The 13,766-nt window shown below is 68.1% G+C and overlaps 1 protein-coding gene across 1 annotated transcript in view; it reads right to left on the bottom strand.

Annotated features, from left to right (window-relative positions):
* Positions 1-13,766, bottom strand: part of ACHE (acetylcholinesterase (Yt blood group)) — a 38,983-nt gene that overhangs the window by 9,904 nt on the left and 15,313 nt on the right. Inside the window, exons 2-4 of the mRNA XM_084616568.1 lie at positions 7,081-8,575; positions 6,518-6,684; positions 144-261 (exon numbers count right to left, since the gene is read on the bottom strand). Of these exons, the coding sequence (XP_084472694.1) occupies positions 144-261; positions 6,518-6,684; positions 7,081-8,567 (1,772 nt within the window). The 5' untranslated portion in view covers positions 8,568-8,575. The remainder of the gene's footprint in view (positions 1-143; positions 262-6,517; positions 6,685-7,080; positions 8,576-13,766) is intronic.

The raw sequence follows: 13,766 nt of genomic DNA, 5'->3' as shown, positions 1-13,766 counted from the left end.
ACCGCTCGGAGCAGCGGCGGGGGGCTGAGGCGGGGGGGGTTGGTGGGGGGCCGTCGGGGGGCCGCCCCCTCACCGCTCGGAGCAGCAGCGGGGGGCTGAGGTGGGGGGGTTGGTGGGGGGCCGTCGGGGGGCCGCCCCCTCACCGCTCGGAGCAGCGGTCCTGCCGGCTGTAGTGGTCGAACTGGCTCTTCCAGTGGCCCATGTACGCACTCCAGCGGTGAAATTCCAGTCTCCATTGACGCTCGGCCTCCTCGATGTTATCTGCGGAGGGGTGTGTGGGGAGGGGAGAGATGGGGGCCGTTAGCGTCCTCCAGAGCTGGGCCCAGAGGCCCCCTGCCCCTCTCCCGGAGCCGCCAACGCCCCCCCCTCCCCCCCGTCTCCAGGAGAGGGTCCCCAGCGATCGGCAGCCGGGGGGCGTGGGCGGCGGGGGGCGGGGTTTGCCCCCACGCTGATTTCTGCTCCCCGCCGAGTCCGGCACGGCCGAGTCCCCGCCCCGGCCGCCCCGGCAGGGACGTCCATGTTTCATGCTCGTATGGCACCTTGCGCCTCCGGCTGGACCGAGCCGCGTCTCCCGGGCTCCGGCTTTGCCCGTGGCGGCGGGAGCCTGTCCCCGAGCCGCCGAATCCTTGCGCCTGGCCCGGGGGGGGGGGCTGGGTGGGCCGGGGCGGGGGGCAGCCAGGGGGTCTTGGTTTCCGGAGGCGGCCAGTCGCTCCCGGCCCTGCTCCGGTGCCGCGGCTAGGGCTGAATCTCTCTTCAGCTGGGGGTCGCCGTGCGGTTTGGAGCTGTCCGCCCGACCCCCAGGGCCTTGGCTGCTCCGCTCTGTCGCCACCCACCTGCCTCCGGGGCGGAAAGCGGGCGCCGGCCAGCACCGGCCCCCCCCGTTGCGGTGACCCCCGTGGCTGTCGGCAGGGGCCGGGGAGCGACGTGGAAGCTAAGCGGGGCCACGTCGCGGAGACCCTGCGTGTCCTGGACCGGCCGTGGGGCCCGTGGACCCGCCCCAGACGTGATCCTCATCTGGGGCCGCGCCGCCCGGCCAGGTAGGGCTGAGCGGGGCCCACAGGAGGGTGTTTGACACCCAGTGGCTGAACAGGTTCCCTCCCCGGCTGGGGGGTGACAGCAGGGGGGACTGGGAGCCAGGACGCCTGGGTTCTCTCCCCGGCTCTGGGAGGGGAGTGGGGGCTGGGGGGTTAGAGCAGGTGGGCTGGGAGCCAGGACGCCTGGGTTCTCTCCCCGGTTCTGGGAAAGGAGTGGGGGCTGGTGGGTTAGATGGGGCAGTGGCCAGGTGTTGATGTGTGGGTGGGGGTTCCCACATGTGGGGTAGTGTCTGGGGGGGGCACAGCCAAGCAACCCCTCCCCCTCATCTCGCATCTGCAAAGCAGCGTCCCCCTCAGGACCCAGTCCCCCCCGCCCCAAACCTTGTTCCCTGTAAACCCCCCTCCACTGGGGGAGGGGCCCCTATCTCCACCCCCTGAGTTCTCCCAGCCCCCCATCTCAGAGCCCCTCCCCCCATACCAGATCACCCCCTTTATACTGAGAGCCCCTCCCCCCCACCACTCTGTGTCCCCTCTTCACCCCTCCACCTCACTGACCCTTCTCTTCACCTCGGGGCCCTCCCCCCCATAGGGGGGCCCACTCCACCCCCCCATGTGCCCCATCTCTCGCCCTCCAGCTCCCCAACACACCCTGCCCCACTCCCCACACTCACTTTATTACGGGGGGGGGGGGAGTGAATCGTCAAAGACATGAAGATGACATGCAAAAAGAAACACTAAAAAAATGTCTTTTATAAGTGGCCAGAAACCCCCCAGCCGGGGCCGCCGGCCAGGCTCAGGGGAGTTGGGCGGGTGACAACCCACGTGGCAGGTCTCGGAGCTGGCCTGCTGCGGCAGCCCCCCCCAAGGGCCCTCGTGCGGGCGCGTGGGTGCCGTGATTGTGCCATGGGGGTGTGGGCGGGCGTGCAGGGACTTAGCCGCGTCCAGGTGCCAGGTGACGGCTGTGTCATGTGCACAGGGAGGGCGCCGTGTGTCCCTGTGCAGTGGGTGGGCAGTGAGGGGACAGTGTGTCCCTGTGCAGGGGTGGGCAGTGAGGGCGCAGTGTGTCCCTGTGCAGTGAGTGGGCAGTGGGGGCGCCGTGTGTCCCTGTGCAGTGGCTGGGCAGTGAGGGCGCAGTGTGTCCCTGTGCAGTGAGTGGGCAGTGAGGGTGCAGTGTGTCCCTGTGCAGTGAGGGCACTGTGTGTCCCTGTGCAGTGAGTGGGCAGTGGGGGCGCCGTGTGTCCCTGTGCAGTGAGTGGGCAGTGAGGGTGCAGTGTGTCCCTGTGCAGTGGGTGGGCAGTGAGGGCGCAGTGTGTCCCTGTGCAGTGAGTGGGCAGTGGGGGCGCCGTGTGTCCCTGTGCAGTGAGTGGGCAGTGAGGGTGCAGTGTGTCCCTGTGCAGTGGGTGGGCAGTGAGGGCACCGTGTGTCCCTGTGCAGTGGTTGGGCAGTGAGGGCGCTGTGTGTCCCTGTGCAGTGGGTGGGCAGTGAGGGCGCTGTGTGTCCCTGTGCAGTGGGTGGGCAGTGAGGGGGCAGTGTGTCCCTGTGCAGTGGGTGGGCAGTGAGGGGGCAGTGTATCCCTGTGCAGTGGCTGGGCAGTGAGGGCGCCGTGTGTCCCTGTGCAGTGAGTGGGCAGTGAGGGGGCAGTGTGTCCCTGTGCAGTGGGTGGGCAGTGAGGGTGCAGTGTATCCCTGTGCAGTGGCTGGGCAGTGAGGGCGCCGTGTGTCCCTGTGCAGTGAGTGGGCAGTGAGGGGGCAGTGTGTCCCTGTGCAGTGGGTGGGCAGTGAGGGGGCAGTGTGTCCCTGTGCAGTGGGTGGGCAGTGAGGGCGCCGTGTGTCCCTGTGCAGTGAGTGGGCAGTGAGGGGGCAGTGTGTCCCTGTGCAGTGGGTGGGCAGTGAGGGCGCCGTGTGTCCCTGTGCAGTGAGTGGGCAGTGAGGGCGCCGTGTGTCCCTGTGCAATGAGTGGGCAGTGAGGGTGCAGTGTATCCCTGTGCAGTGAGTGGGCAGTGAGGGCACCGTGTGTCCCTGTGCAGTGGGTGGGCAGTGAGGGTGCAGTGTATCCCTGTGCAGTGGCTGGGCAGTGCGGGCGCCGTGTGTCCCTGTGCAGTGAGTGGGCAGTGAGGGGGCAGTGTGTCCCTGTGCAGTGGGTGGGCAGTGAGGGTGCAGTGTATCCCTGTTCAGTGGCTGGGCAGTGAGGGCGCCGTGTGTCCCTGTGCAGTGAGTGGGCAGTGAGGGGGCAGTGTGTCCCTGTGCAGTGGGTGGGCAGTGAGGGGGCAGTGTATCCCTGTGCAGTGGCTGGGCAGTGAGGGCGCCGTGTGTCCCTGTGCAGTAAGTGGGCAGTGAGGGGGCAGTGTGTCCCTGTGCAGTGGGTGGGCAGTGAGGGGGCAGTGTGTCCCTGTGCAGTGGGTGGGCAGTGAGGGCGCCGTGTGTCCCTGTGCAGTGAGTGGGCAGTGAGGGGGCAGTGTGTCCCTATGCAGTGGGTGGGCAGTGAGGGCGCCGTGTGTCCCTGTGCAGTGAGTGGGCAGTGAGGGCGCCGTGTGTCCCTGTGCAATGAGTGGGCAGTGAGGGTGCAGTGTATCCCTGTGCAGTGAGTGGGCAGTGAGGGCACCGTGTGTCCCTGTGCAGTGGGTGGGCAGTGAGGGTGCAGTGTATCCCTGTGCAGTGGCTGGGCAGTGTGGGCACCGTGTGTCCCTGTGCAGTGAGTGGGCAGTGAGGGGGCAGTGTGTCCCTGTGCAGTGGGTGGGCAGTGAGGGTGCAGTGTATCCCTGTTCAGTGGCTGGGCAGTGAGGGCGCCGTGCGTCCCTGTGCAGTGAGTGGGCAGTGAGGGCGCCGTGTGTCCCTGTGCAGTGGGTGGGCAGTGAGGGCGCCGTGTGTCCCTGTGCAGTGAGTGGGCAGTGAGGGCGCCGTGTGTCCCTGTGTAGTGAGTGGGCAGTGAGGGTGCAGTGTGTCCCTGTGCAGTGAGTGGGCAGTGAGGGCACCGTGTGTCCCTGTGCAGGGGTGGGCAGTGAGGGGGCAGTGTGTCCCTGTGCAGTGGGTGGGCAGTGAGGGTGCAGTGTATCCCTGTGCAGTGGCTGGGCAGTGAGGGCGCCGTGTGTCCCTGTGCAGTGAGTGGGCAGTGAGGGTGCAGTGTATCCCTGTGCAGTGGGTGGGCAGTGAGGGCGCCGTGTGTCCCTGTGCAGTGGCTGGGCAGTGAGGGGGCCGTGTGTCCCTGTGCAGTGGGTGGGCAGTGAGGGTGCCGTGGGTGTGCGTGCGCGCCTGCCTGGGTACACACAGTGTAGCGCATCTCTGTGCAGTGCAGTGCGTGTGAAGTACACATGTGCAGTGCCCATACAGTGCGCCCTATTCTTGCAATCAGTGTGCAGTGTCCAGGGGTCCGTGAGCAGGGTCCACCTGCCGTGTGTCAGTGGGCTGTGCGCATAGCATGCCGTGAGCACAGTGTGGGTGTGGAGTGAGTGTGCAGTGCATGAGCAGTGTGCGTATATGCAGTGTGCGCGTGTGCAGTGCGTGTGTGGTGTGTTCAGTGTGCGTGCAGTGAGTGTGTGCAGTGCGTGCGCGTGCAGCATGTGTGTATTGGCTGTGTGCGTATGCGTTCGCAGTGTATGCAGTGTGCGCGCAGTGTGCGTGCAACGCAGGTGCTGGGTCTCAGGTGTGCGGCGGGTCGGCGCAGCTCGCGCCTCGTGTCGACGTGTGAACAGAAGTGCGGACGTGCCGCGGTTGGGCAGCGAGGCTCCGCCCTCTCCCTGCCGCCCCACCCCCTCTGCTGCTGCCGAGGGCCCCAGGGCGGGGGGCGGGGGGGCCGGCAGCAGCCTCGGAGCCGCGGTTGCTCTGGGCCGCGGCCGGAGCGTTAAAATCCTGTCTAGGAAATGCCCCCACTGCTCCCGGGGCGGGGCGCTGTCCCCCCGGCTGGGTGCCCCCTAGTGGCCTGTTGAGGGAGCTCCGGCTGGGTGCCCCCTAGTGGCCTGTTGAGGGAGCTCCGGCTGGGTGCCCTCTCGTGGCCCGTTCAGGGAGCTCCGGCTGGGTGCCCCCTAGTGGCCCGTTGAAGGAGCTCCGGCTGGGTGCCCTCTAGTGGCCCATTGAGGGAGCTCCGGCTGGGTGCCCCCTAGTGGCCCATTCAGGGAGCTCCGTCTGGGTGCCCCCTAGTGGCCCGTTCAGGGAGCTCCGTCTGGGTGCCCCCTAGTGGCCCATTCAGGGAGCTCCGTCTGGGTGCCCCCTAGTGGCCCGTTCAGGGAGCTCCGGCTGGGTGCCCTCTAGTGGCCCATTGAGGGAGCTCTGGCTGGGTGCCCCCTAGTGGCCCGTTCAGGGAGCTCCGTCTGGGTGCCCCCTAGTGGCCCATTCAGGGAGCTCCGTCTGGGTGCCCCCTAGTGGCCCATTGAGGGAGCTCCGTCTGGGTGCCCCCTAGTGGCCCGTTCAGGGAGCTCCGTCTGGGTGCCCCCTAGTGGCCCGTTCAGGGAGCTCCGGCTGGGTGCCCCCTAGTGGCCTGTTGAGGGAGCTCCGTCTGGGTGCCCCCTAGTGGCCCATTCAGGGAGCTCCGGCTGGGTGCCCCCTAGTGGCCCGTTGAGGGAGCTCCGGCTGGGTGCCCTCTAGTGGCCCATTGAGGGAGCTCCGTCTGGGTGCCCCCTAGTGGCCCATTGAGGGAGCTCCGTCTGGGTGCCCCCTAATGGCCCGTTCAGGGAGCTCCGTCTGGGTGCCCCCTAGTGGCCCGTTCAGGGAGCTCCGGCTGGGTGCCCCCTAGTGGCCTGTTGAGGGAGCTCCGTCTGGGTGCCCCCTAGTGGCCCATTCAGGGAGCTCCGGCTGGGTGCCCCCTAGTGGCCCGTTGAGGGAGCTCCGGCTGGGTGTCCCCTAGTGGCCCGTTGAGGGAGCTCCGTCTGGGTGCCCCCTAGTGGCCCGTTCAGGGAGCTCCGGCTGGGTGCCCCCTAGTGGCCCGTTGAGGGCGCTCCGGCTGGGTGCCCCCCTAGTGGTGAGGAATTCCACAGGCCCCGATCGGCCCCCGTCTGGGGCCGGCTCCGCCCTGAGCCCACCCTGTGACGGCCGGGGCTGACCCCGCCCCGCCCCGCTGTCCGATGCATGCAGGAGCTGCTCTCAGGGCCTGAGCCGCAGGGCGAGGAGGGGAAGGAGGGCGAGGAGGGGCAGTGGGGCTGGGGGGGGCCCTGGCCCCCGGTCGGTTGCCGCACATGGCTCTACAGGGGAGAAAAAGAAAAGAGGAGCGGGGGTTAAGCCATGGCCTGGACCCTGTGGGGCAGGGATACCAGGCTGGCTGGGCCGTGATGGTGGGGGAAGGGGATATCGTTGGTTTGTCCTGCCTCAGTTTCCCTCTGTGAGCTCCCCTCCCACTTCCCCCATCCATTTAGCCTTCCCATTCCCCCCATGAGGCAAAGATCCCTCCCATGCTGCCCCACAGCCCCCCTCCCGATACAGGGTCCCCCCAGTGGTCTCCAGCCCCCAACCCCGATACAGGGCTCCCCCGCGCCCCCCCCTGCCCCGGCATCTTACCAGTGATGTTAAGCAGCTTGGGCAAGAAGCGGTTCCAGAAGGCGCAGACCTGGGCCCGGAGCCCCTGCCCCACAGCCAAGGGTCGCGGATTCAGTTGTACGTACTGCTGCTGCCGTGGGGTGTAGGGGGGCCAGCGCGCCCCCCTCTCTGACGGTTCGTTGGGGTCCCTGCCCAGGAGGGGGAGAGGGGTCACGCCTTGCTGGCTGGGGACCCCCAAACCCACCCGCCTGCCCCCACAGTGTGGGGACTCCCCTCCACTGACTCACCTCTGGGCACCCCCAAACCCACCTACCGATCCCTCAGTGTGGGGACCCCCCTCTGGGGACCCCCAAACCCACCCAACTACCTCCCAGTCTGGGGACCCCCCAGAGATCTCCAAACCCACCGACCTGTCCCCCACTGCGGGGACCCCCCTCCAGGCGCCAAGTGCACCCACCTGTCCCCCCTGAGTGTGGGGACCCCTCTCCACAGACCTCCCCCCTCTCCAAGGGCCTCCCCAAGCCCCCCCAGCTTGAGGCCCTGCCCCCCAGATGTCCCCCCACTCACGCCCCCCCCGCCGGTACCCAGTGCGGGCGAAGTTGGCCCAGTAGCGCATCATCCGGCGGCTGAGCGTGGCCTCCTCGGCCGTGTAGTTGAGGCCGGGGTCGAGGGGCAGGCCGAAGACGAACTCGATCTCGTAGCCGTGGGGCACCCCCATCCAGGGGGGCCAGAGCATGTTGGAGGCCCGGTGGTCGAAGAGGTAGGTGTAGACCCGGGCGCCCCGCTCGGCCAGCCGCAGGGCGAAGTGGGTGACGGGGCAGATCACGTTGTGGTCCCCCACGATGTCGTCCATGGCCTCCCGGTTCTTCACCGGGTTGTCCTGGTCCAGCCAGTCGGTGTATTGCAGTACCACGGCTTCGGCCGCCAGCTCGTTGGCCTGGGGCACCCCCATGCGCACCCCGCCCAGGAAATCCTCCCGGCTGATCAGGCTCTCGTTGTCCTTGCTGAACCCGGGCACCCCGTAGACGAGGAAGTAGGTGCCCTCGTCCCGCACCACCCCTACCAGCGCCTGGGTCTCCTTGAAGCTGCCGGCGCCCGGCAGGGCCTCGGGCAGCTCGCCGGCGAAGTCCCCGTCGGCCACCGGCACGAAGGAGAAGCGGAAGACGCTCTGGTGGGGCAGCACCTGCCACTCCTGGTCGATCAGCTCCTGCGGGCTTTTGGCCCGCAGGCAGGCCACCAGCTCCGAGTCGTTGCCCGGCGGGCAGCCCACCAGCTTGGCCAGCTGGCCCGCCCGGCGCCGGCCCTCGGCCGGGGGCACGGTGGCCCAGGGGGCGTTGGGCACCCCGCTCTGCAGGATGGCGCGGCGGAAGAGCGGGCGGCTGCCGGGCGAGAGCAAGTGCATGCCTACCGAGGCGGCCCCGGCGCTCTCCCCGAAGATGGTCACCGCCTTGGGGTTGCCCCCGAAGAAATGCACGTTGCCCTGCACCCACTGCAGGGCCAGCCGCTGGTCCAGCAGCCCCACGTTGCCCGGCGCCTCCTGGCTGCCCGAGAGGGCCAGGAAGCCGAGGGCCCCCACCCGGTAGTTCATGGAGACCACCACGACCTGCTCGGCGTAGGCCAGGTAGCGCCCGTCGTAGACGTCCAGCGAGGCCGAGCCGCTGTAGAAGCCGCCCCCGTAGATCCACACCAGCACGGTGGCGTTTCTGGGGCGCGGGGAGGGCGCCCAGAGGTTGAGGTACAGGCAGTCCTCGCTCATCTCCCGGTTGGGGTTCCACATCTCGGTGCCGGGGAAGCCGGGGTAGAGGGTGTCCACGTACTGGTAGCAGGCGTGGCGGTAGGCGCCGGCGTCCAGCACCCCGCCCCAGGCGGCCTTGGGCTCCGGCCGCCGGAAACGCAGCTTGCCTACGGGCGGCTCGGCGTAGGGGATGCCCAGGAAAGCGGAGACCTGGCCGGCGAGGACGGGCACCCGCAGGCCCCGCACTCGCCCCGCCCGGGTGCTGGCCACCAGCTCGTCGGCCCGGGCGCCGAGGGCCAGCGCGGCCCAGAGCAGGAGAACGGGGGCTGCGGCCATGGCACTGTCTGCGGGGGGAAGGGGAGAGACGGGGTGAGGGGGCAGCAGGAGACGTGTCCCCCCTCCCCGGCCCCCGGGCTCCCCGGCCAGAGACAGCCCCCCCCCACCCCTGGGACCGCGGCACGATGCAGCCAGGACGTCCCCGTCCCCCGAGTCCGCCCTGATAAGGGACCCACGGGGCCTATCCCTGCCCAGCAGCTCCAGCCACCTTATAAGCAGCATGCAGAGACTGGGGCACCGGGAGGGGCGGGGTGGTTAGAGCCGGGGCGGGGGGCTGGGAGCCAGGATGCCTGGGTTCTCTCCCCAGCTCTGGGAGGGGAGTGGGGGCTGGTGGGTTAGAGCAGGGGGGGCTGGGAGCCCGGACGCCTGGGTTCTCTCCCCGGCTCTGGGAGGGGAGTGGGGGCTGGGGTTAGAGTGGGGGGGGGCTGGGAGCCAGGACTCCTGGGTTCTCTCCTCAGCGGTGGGAGGGGAGTGGGGGGCTAGTGGGTTAGAGCAGGGGGGGCTGGGAGCCAGGACTCCTGGGTTCTCTCCCTGGCGCTGGGAGGGGAGTGGGGGGCTAGTGGGTTAGAGCAGGGGGGGCTGGGAGCCAGGACTCCTGGGTTCTCTCCCCGGCGCTGGGAGGGGAGCGGGGGCTGGTGGGTGAGAGCAGGGGGGCTGGGAGCCAGGACTCCTGGGTTCTCTCCCCGGTGGTGCGAGGGGAGTGGGGGGCTAGTGGGTTAGAGCAGGGGGGGCTGGGAGCTAGGACTCCTGGGTTCTCTCCCCGGCGCTGGGAGGGGAGCGGGGGCTGGTGGGTTAGAGCAGGGGGGGCTGGGAGCCAGGACTCCTGGGTTCTCTCCCTGGCGCTGGGAGGGGAGTGGGGGCTGGTGGGTTAGAGCAGGGGGGCTGGGACCAGGACTCCTGGGTTCTCTCCCCGGCGCTGGGAGGGGAGCGGGGGCTGGTGGGTTAGAGCAGGGGGGGCTGGGAGCCAGGACTCCTGGGTTCTCTCCCTGGCTCTGGGGTGTAGCGGGAGGGGCAGTAATCTTGGTGTCCGGGAGCAGTTCCTGGAGCGGGAGGGGCCGCTGGGGTGTGGTTAAAGCTGAGGCATCCATGGGCTGTAACCGGGGTAACCCGCCCTTAACACGACTCCCCACAGATCCCCCCCCAGCCCGGCCCCGGTATCGCTCCCCCGCCCCCCAGCCGACAGCCGGCTCATGTGTACGACCCCCCCGGCCCAGCCCGCAACAGCCGGGAACCCATCGCACCCCGGTCAGGACACGTGCCTGGGAAACACGCGTCACCCCAAGGACCCGGCCTGTCCCCCCATCCACAACACACAACCCCCGCCGCCGCACACAGCCGTCACCCCGCCGCACACAGCCGTCACCCCCCCGCACCCCCCCGGAGTCACAACACCCCACGCCACCCCCCCCAAAGCGCAGCGCAACAGCCAGCCCGCCCACACACAGTCATACCGGACCCGGACCCGCTCCCCGACCCACACCTTGACCCCACAGCCGCCCCATAACACAGCGCAACAGCCCGCCCGCCCACACACAGTCATACCGGACCCGGACCCGCTCCCCGACCCACACCTTGACCCCACAGCCGCCCCATAACACAGCGCAACAGCCAGCCCCCCACACACACAGGGTCATACCACACCCGGACCCGCTCCCGGACCCACACCTTGACCCCACAACCGCCCCATAACACAGCGCAACAGCCAGCCCACCCACACACACAGGGTCATACCACACCCGGACCCACTCCCGGACCCACACCTTGACCCCACAACCGCCCCATAACACAGCGCAACAGCCAGCCCACCCACACACACAGAGTCATACCGCACCCGGACCCACTCCCGGACCCACACCTTGACCCCACAACCGCCCCATAACACAGCGCAACAGCCAGCCCACCCACACACACAGAGTCATACCGCACCCGGACCCACTCCCGGACCCACACCTTGACCCCACAACCGCCCCATAACACAGCGCAACAGCCAGCCCACCCACACACACAGAGTCATACCACACCCGGACCCGCTCCCGGACCCACACCTTGACCCCACAGCCGCCCCATAACACAGCGCAACAGCCCGCCCACACACACAGAGTCATACCGGACCCGGACCCGCTCCCGGACCCACACCTTGACCCCACAACCGCCCCATAACACAGCACAACAGCCAGCCCACCCACACACACAGAGTCATACCACACCCGGACCCGCTCCCGGACCGACACCTTGACCCCACAGCCGCCCCATAACACAGCGCAACAGCCAGCCCACCCACACACACAGAGTCATACCGGACCCGGACCCGCTCCCCGACCCACACCTTGACCCCACAACCGCCCCATAACACAGCACAACAGCCAGCCCACCCACACACACAGAGTCATACCACACCCGGACCCCCTCCCGGACCCACACCTTGACCCCACAGCCGCCCCATAACACAGCGCAACAGCCCGCCCGCCCACACACAGTCATACCGGACCCGGACCCGCTCCCCGACCCACACCTTGACCCCACAGCCGCCCCATAACACAGCGCAACAGCCAGCCCCCCACACACACAGGGTCATACCACACCCGGACCCGCTCCCGGACCCACACCTTGACCCCACAACCGCCCCATAACACAGCGCAACAGCCAGCCCACCCACACACACAGAGTCATACCGGACCTGGACCCGCTCCCCGACCCACACCTTGACCCCACAACCGCCCCATAACACAGCGCAACAGCCAGCCCACACACACACAGAGTCATACCACACCCGGACCCGCTCCCGGACCCACACCTTGACCCCACAGCCGCCCCATAACACAGCGCAACAGCCAGCCCACCCACACACACAGGGTCATACCACACCCGGACCCACTCCCGGACCCACACCTTGACCCCACAACCGCCCCATAACACAGCGCAACAGCCAGCCCACCCACACACACACACAGAGTCATACCGCACCCGGACCCACTCCCGGACCCACACCTTGACCCCACAGCCGCCCCATAACACAGCGCAACAGCCAGCCCACACACACACAGAGTCATACCGGACCTGGACCCGCTCCCGGACCCACACCTTGACCCCACAACCGCCCCATAACACAGCACAACAGCCAGCCCGCCCACACACAGAGTCATACCGGACCCGGACCCGCTCCCCGACCCACACCTTGACCCCACAGCCGCCCCATAACACAGCGCAACAGCCAGCCCGCCCACCCACACAGAGTCATACCGGACCCGGACCCGCTCCCGGACCCACACCTTGACCCCACAACCGCCCCATAACACAGCGCAACAGCCAGCCCACCCACACACACAGAGTCATACCACACCCGGACCCGCTCCCGGACCCACACCTTGACCCCACAGCCGCCCCATAACACAGCGCAACAGCCCGCCCACACACACAGAGTCATACCGGACCCGGACCCGCTCCCGGACCCACACCTTGACCCCACAACCGCCCCATAACACAGCGCAACAGCCAGCCCACCCACACACACAGAGTCATACCGGACCCGGACCCGCTCCCCAACCCACACCTTGACCCCACAACCGCCCCATAACACAGCACAACAGCCAGCCCACCCACACACACAGAGTCATACCACACCCGGACCCACTCCCGGACCCACACCTTGACCTCACAACCGCCCATAACACAGCGCAACAGCCCGCCCACACACACAGGGTCATACCACACCCGGACCCCCTCCCGGACCCACACCTTGACCCCAGAGCCGCCCCATAACACAGCGCAACAGCCAGCCCGCCCACACACAGAGTCATACCGGACCCGGACCCGCTCCCGGACCCACACCTTGACCCCACAACCGCCCCATAACACAGCGCAACAGCCAGCCCACCCACACACACAGAGTCATACCACACCCAGACCCGCTCCCGGACCCACACCTTGACCCCACAGCCGCCCCATAACACAGCGCAACAGCCAGCCCACCCACACACACAGAGTCATACCGGACCCGGACCCGCTCCCGGACCCACACCTTGACCCCACAACCGCCCCATAACACAGCACAACAGCCAGCCCACCCACACACACAGAGTCATACCGGACCCGGACCCGCTCCCCGACCCACACCTTGACCCCACAACCGCCCCATAACACAGCGCAACAGCCAGCCTACCCACACACACAGAGTCATACCACACCCGGACCCGCTCCCGGACCCACACCTTGACCCCACAACCGCCCCATAACACAGCGCAACAGCCCGCCCACACACACAGAGTTATACCACACCCGGACCCGCTCCCGGACCCACACCTTGACCCCACAACCGCCCCATAACACAGCGCAACAGCCCGCCCACACACACAGAGTTATACCACACCCGGACCCACACCTTGACCCCAGAGCCGCCCCATAACACAGCGCAACAGCCAGCCCACCCACACACACAGGGTCATACCACACCCGGACCCACTCCCGGACCCACACCTTGACCCCACAGCCGCCCCATAACACAGCGCAACAGCCAGCCCACACACACACACAGAGTCATACCACACCCGGACCCGCTCCCGGACCCACACCTTGACCCCACAACCGCCCCATAACACAGCGCAACAGCCCGCCCACACACACAGAGTCATACCGGACCCGGACCCGCTCCCGGACCCACACCTTGACCCCACAACCGCCCCATAACACAGCGCAACAGCCAGCCCACCCACACACACAGAGTCATACCACACCTGGACCCGCTCCCGGACCCACACCTTGACCCCACAGCCGCCCCATAACACAGCGCAACAGCCAGCCCGCCCGCACACAGTCATACCGGACCCGGACCCGCTCCCCGACCCACACCTTGACCCCACAACCGCCCCATAACACAGCGCAACAGCCAGCCCGCCCACACACAGAGTCATACCACACCCGGACCCGCTCCCGGACCCACACCTTGACCCCACAGCCGCCCCATAACACAGCGCAACAGCCAGCCCACCCACACACAGAGTCATACCACACCCGGACCCGCTCCTGGACCCACACCTTGACCCCACAACCGCCCCATAACACAGCGCAACAGCCAGCCCACCCACACACACAGAGTCATACCGGACCCGGACCCGCTCCCCGACCCACACCTTGACCCCACAACCGCTCCATAACACAGCGCAACAGCCAGCCCACCCACACACACAGAGTCATACCACACCC

This window comes from Lepidochelys olivacea, assembly GCF_965140295.1.
Source record: "Lepidochelys olivacea isolate rLepOli2 genome assembly, chromosome: 28".
Lineage (NCBI taxonomy): Eukaryota > Metazoa > Chordata > Testudines > Cheloniidae > Lepidochelys > Lepidochelys olivacea.
The sequence above is the reverse complement of the archived record's forward strand: the minus strand, read 5'-3'. Positions and strand labels throughout refer to the sequence as shown.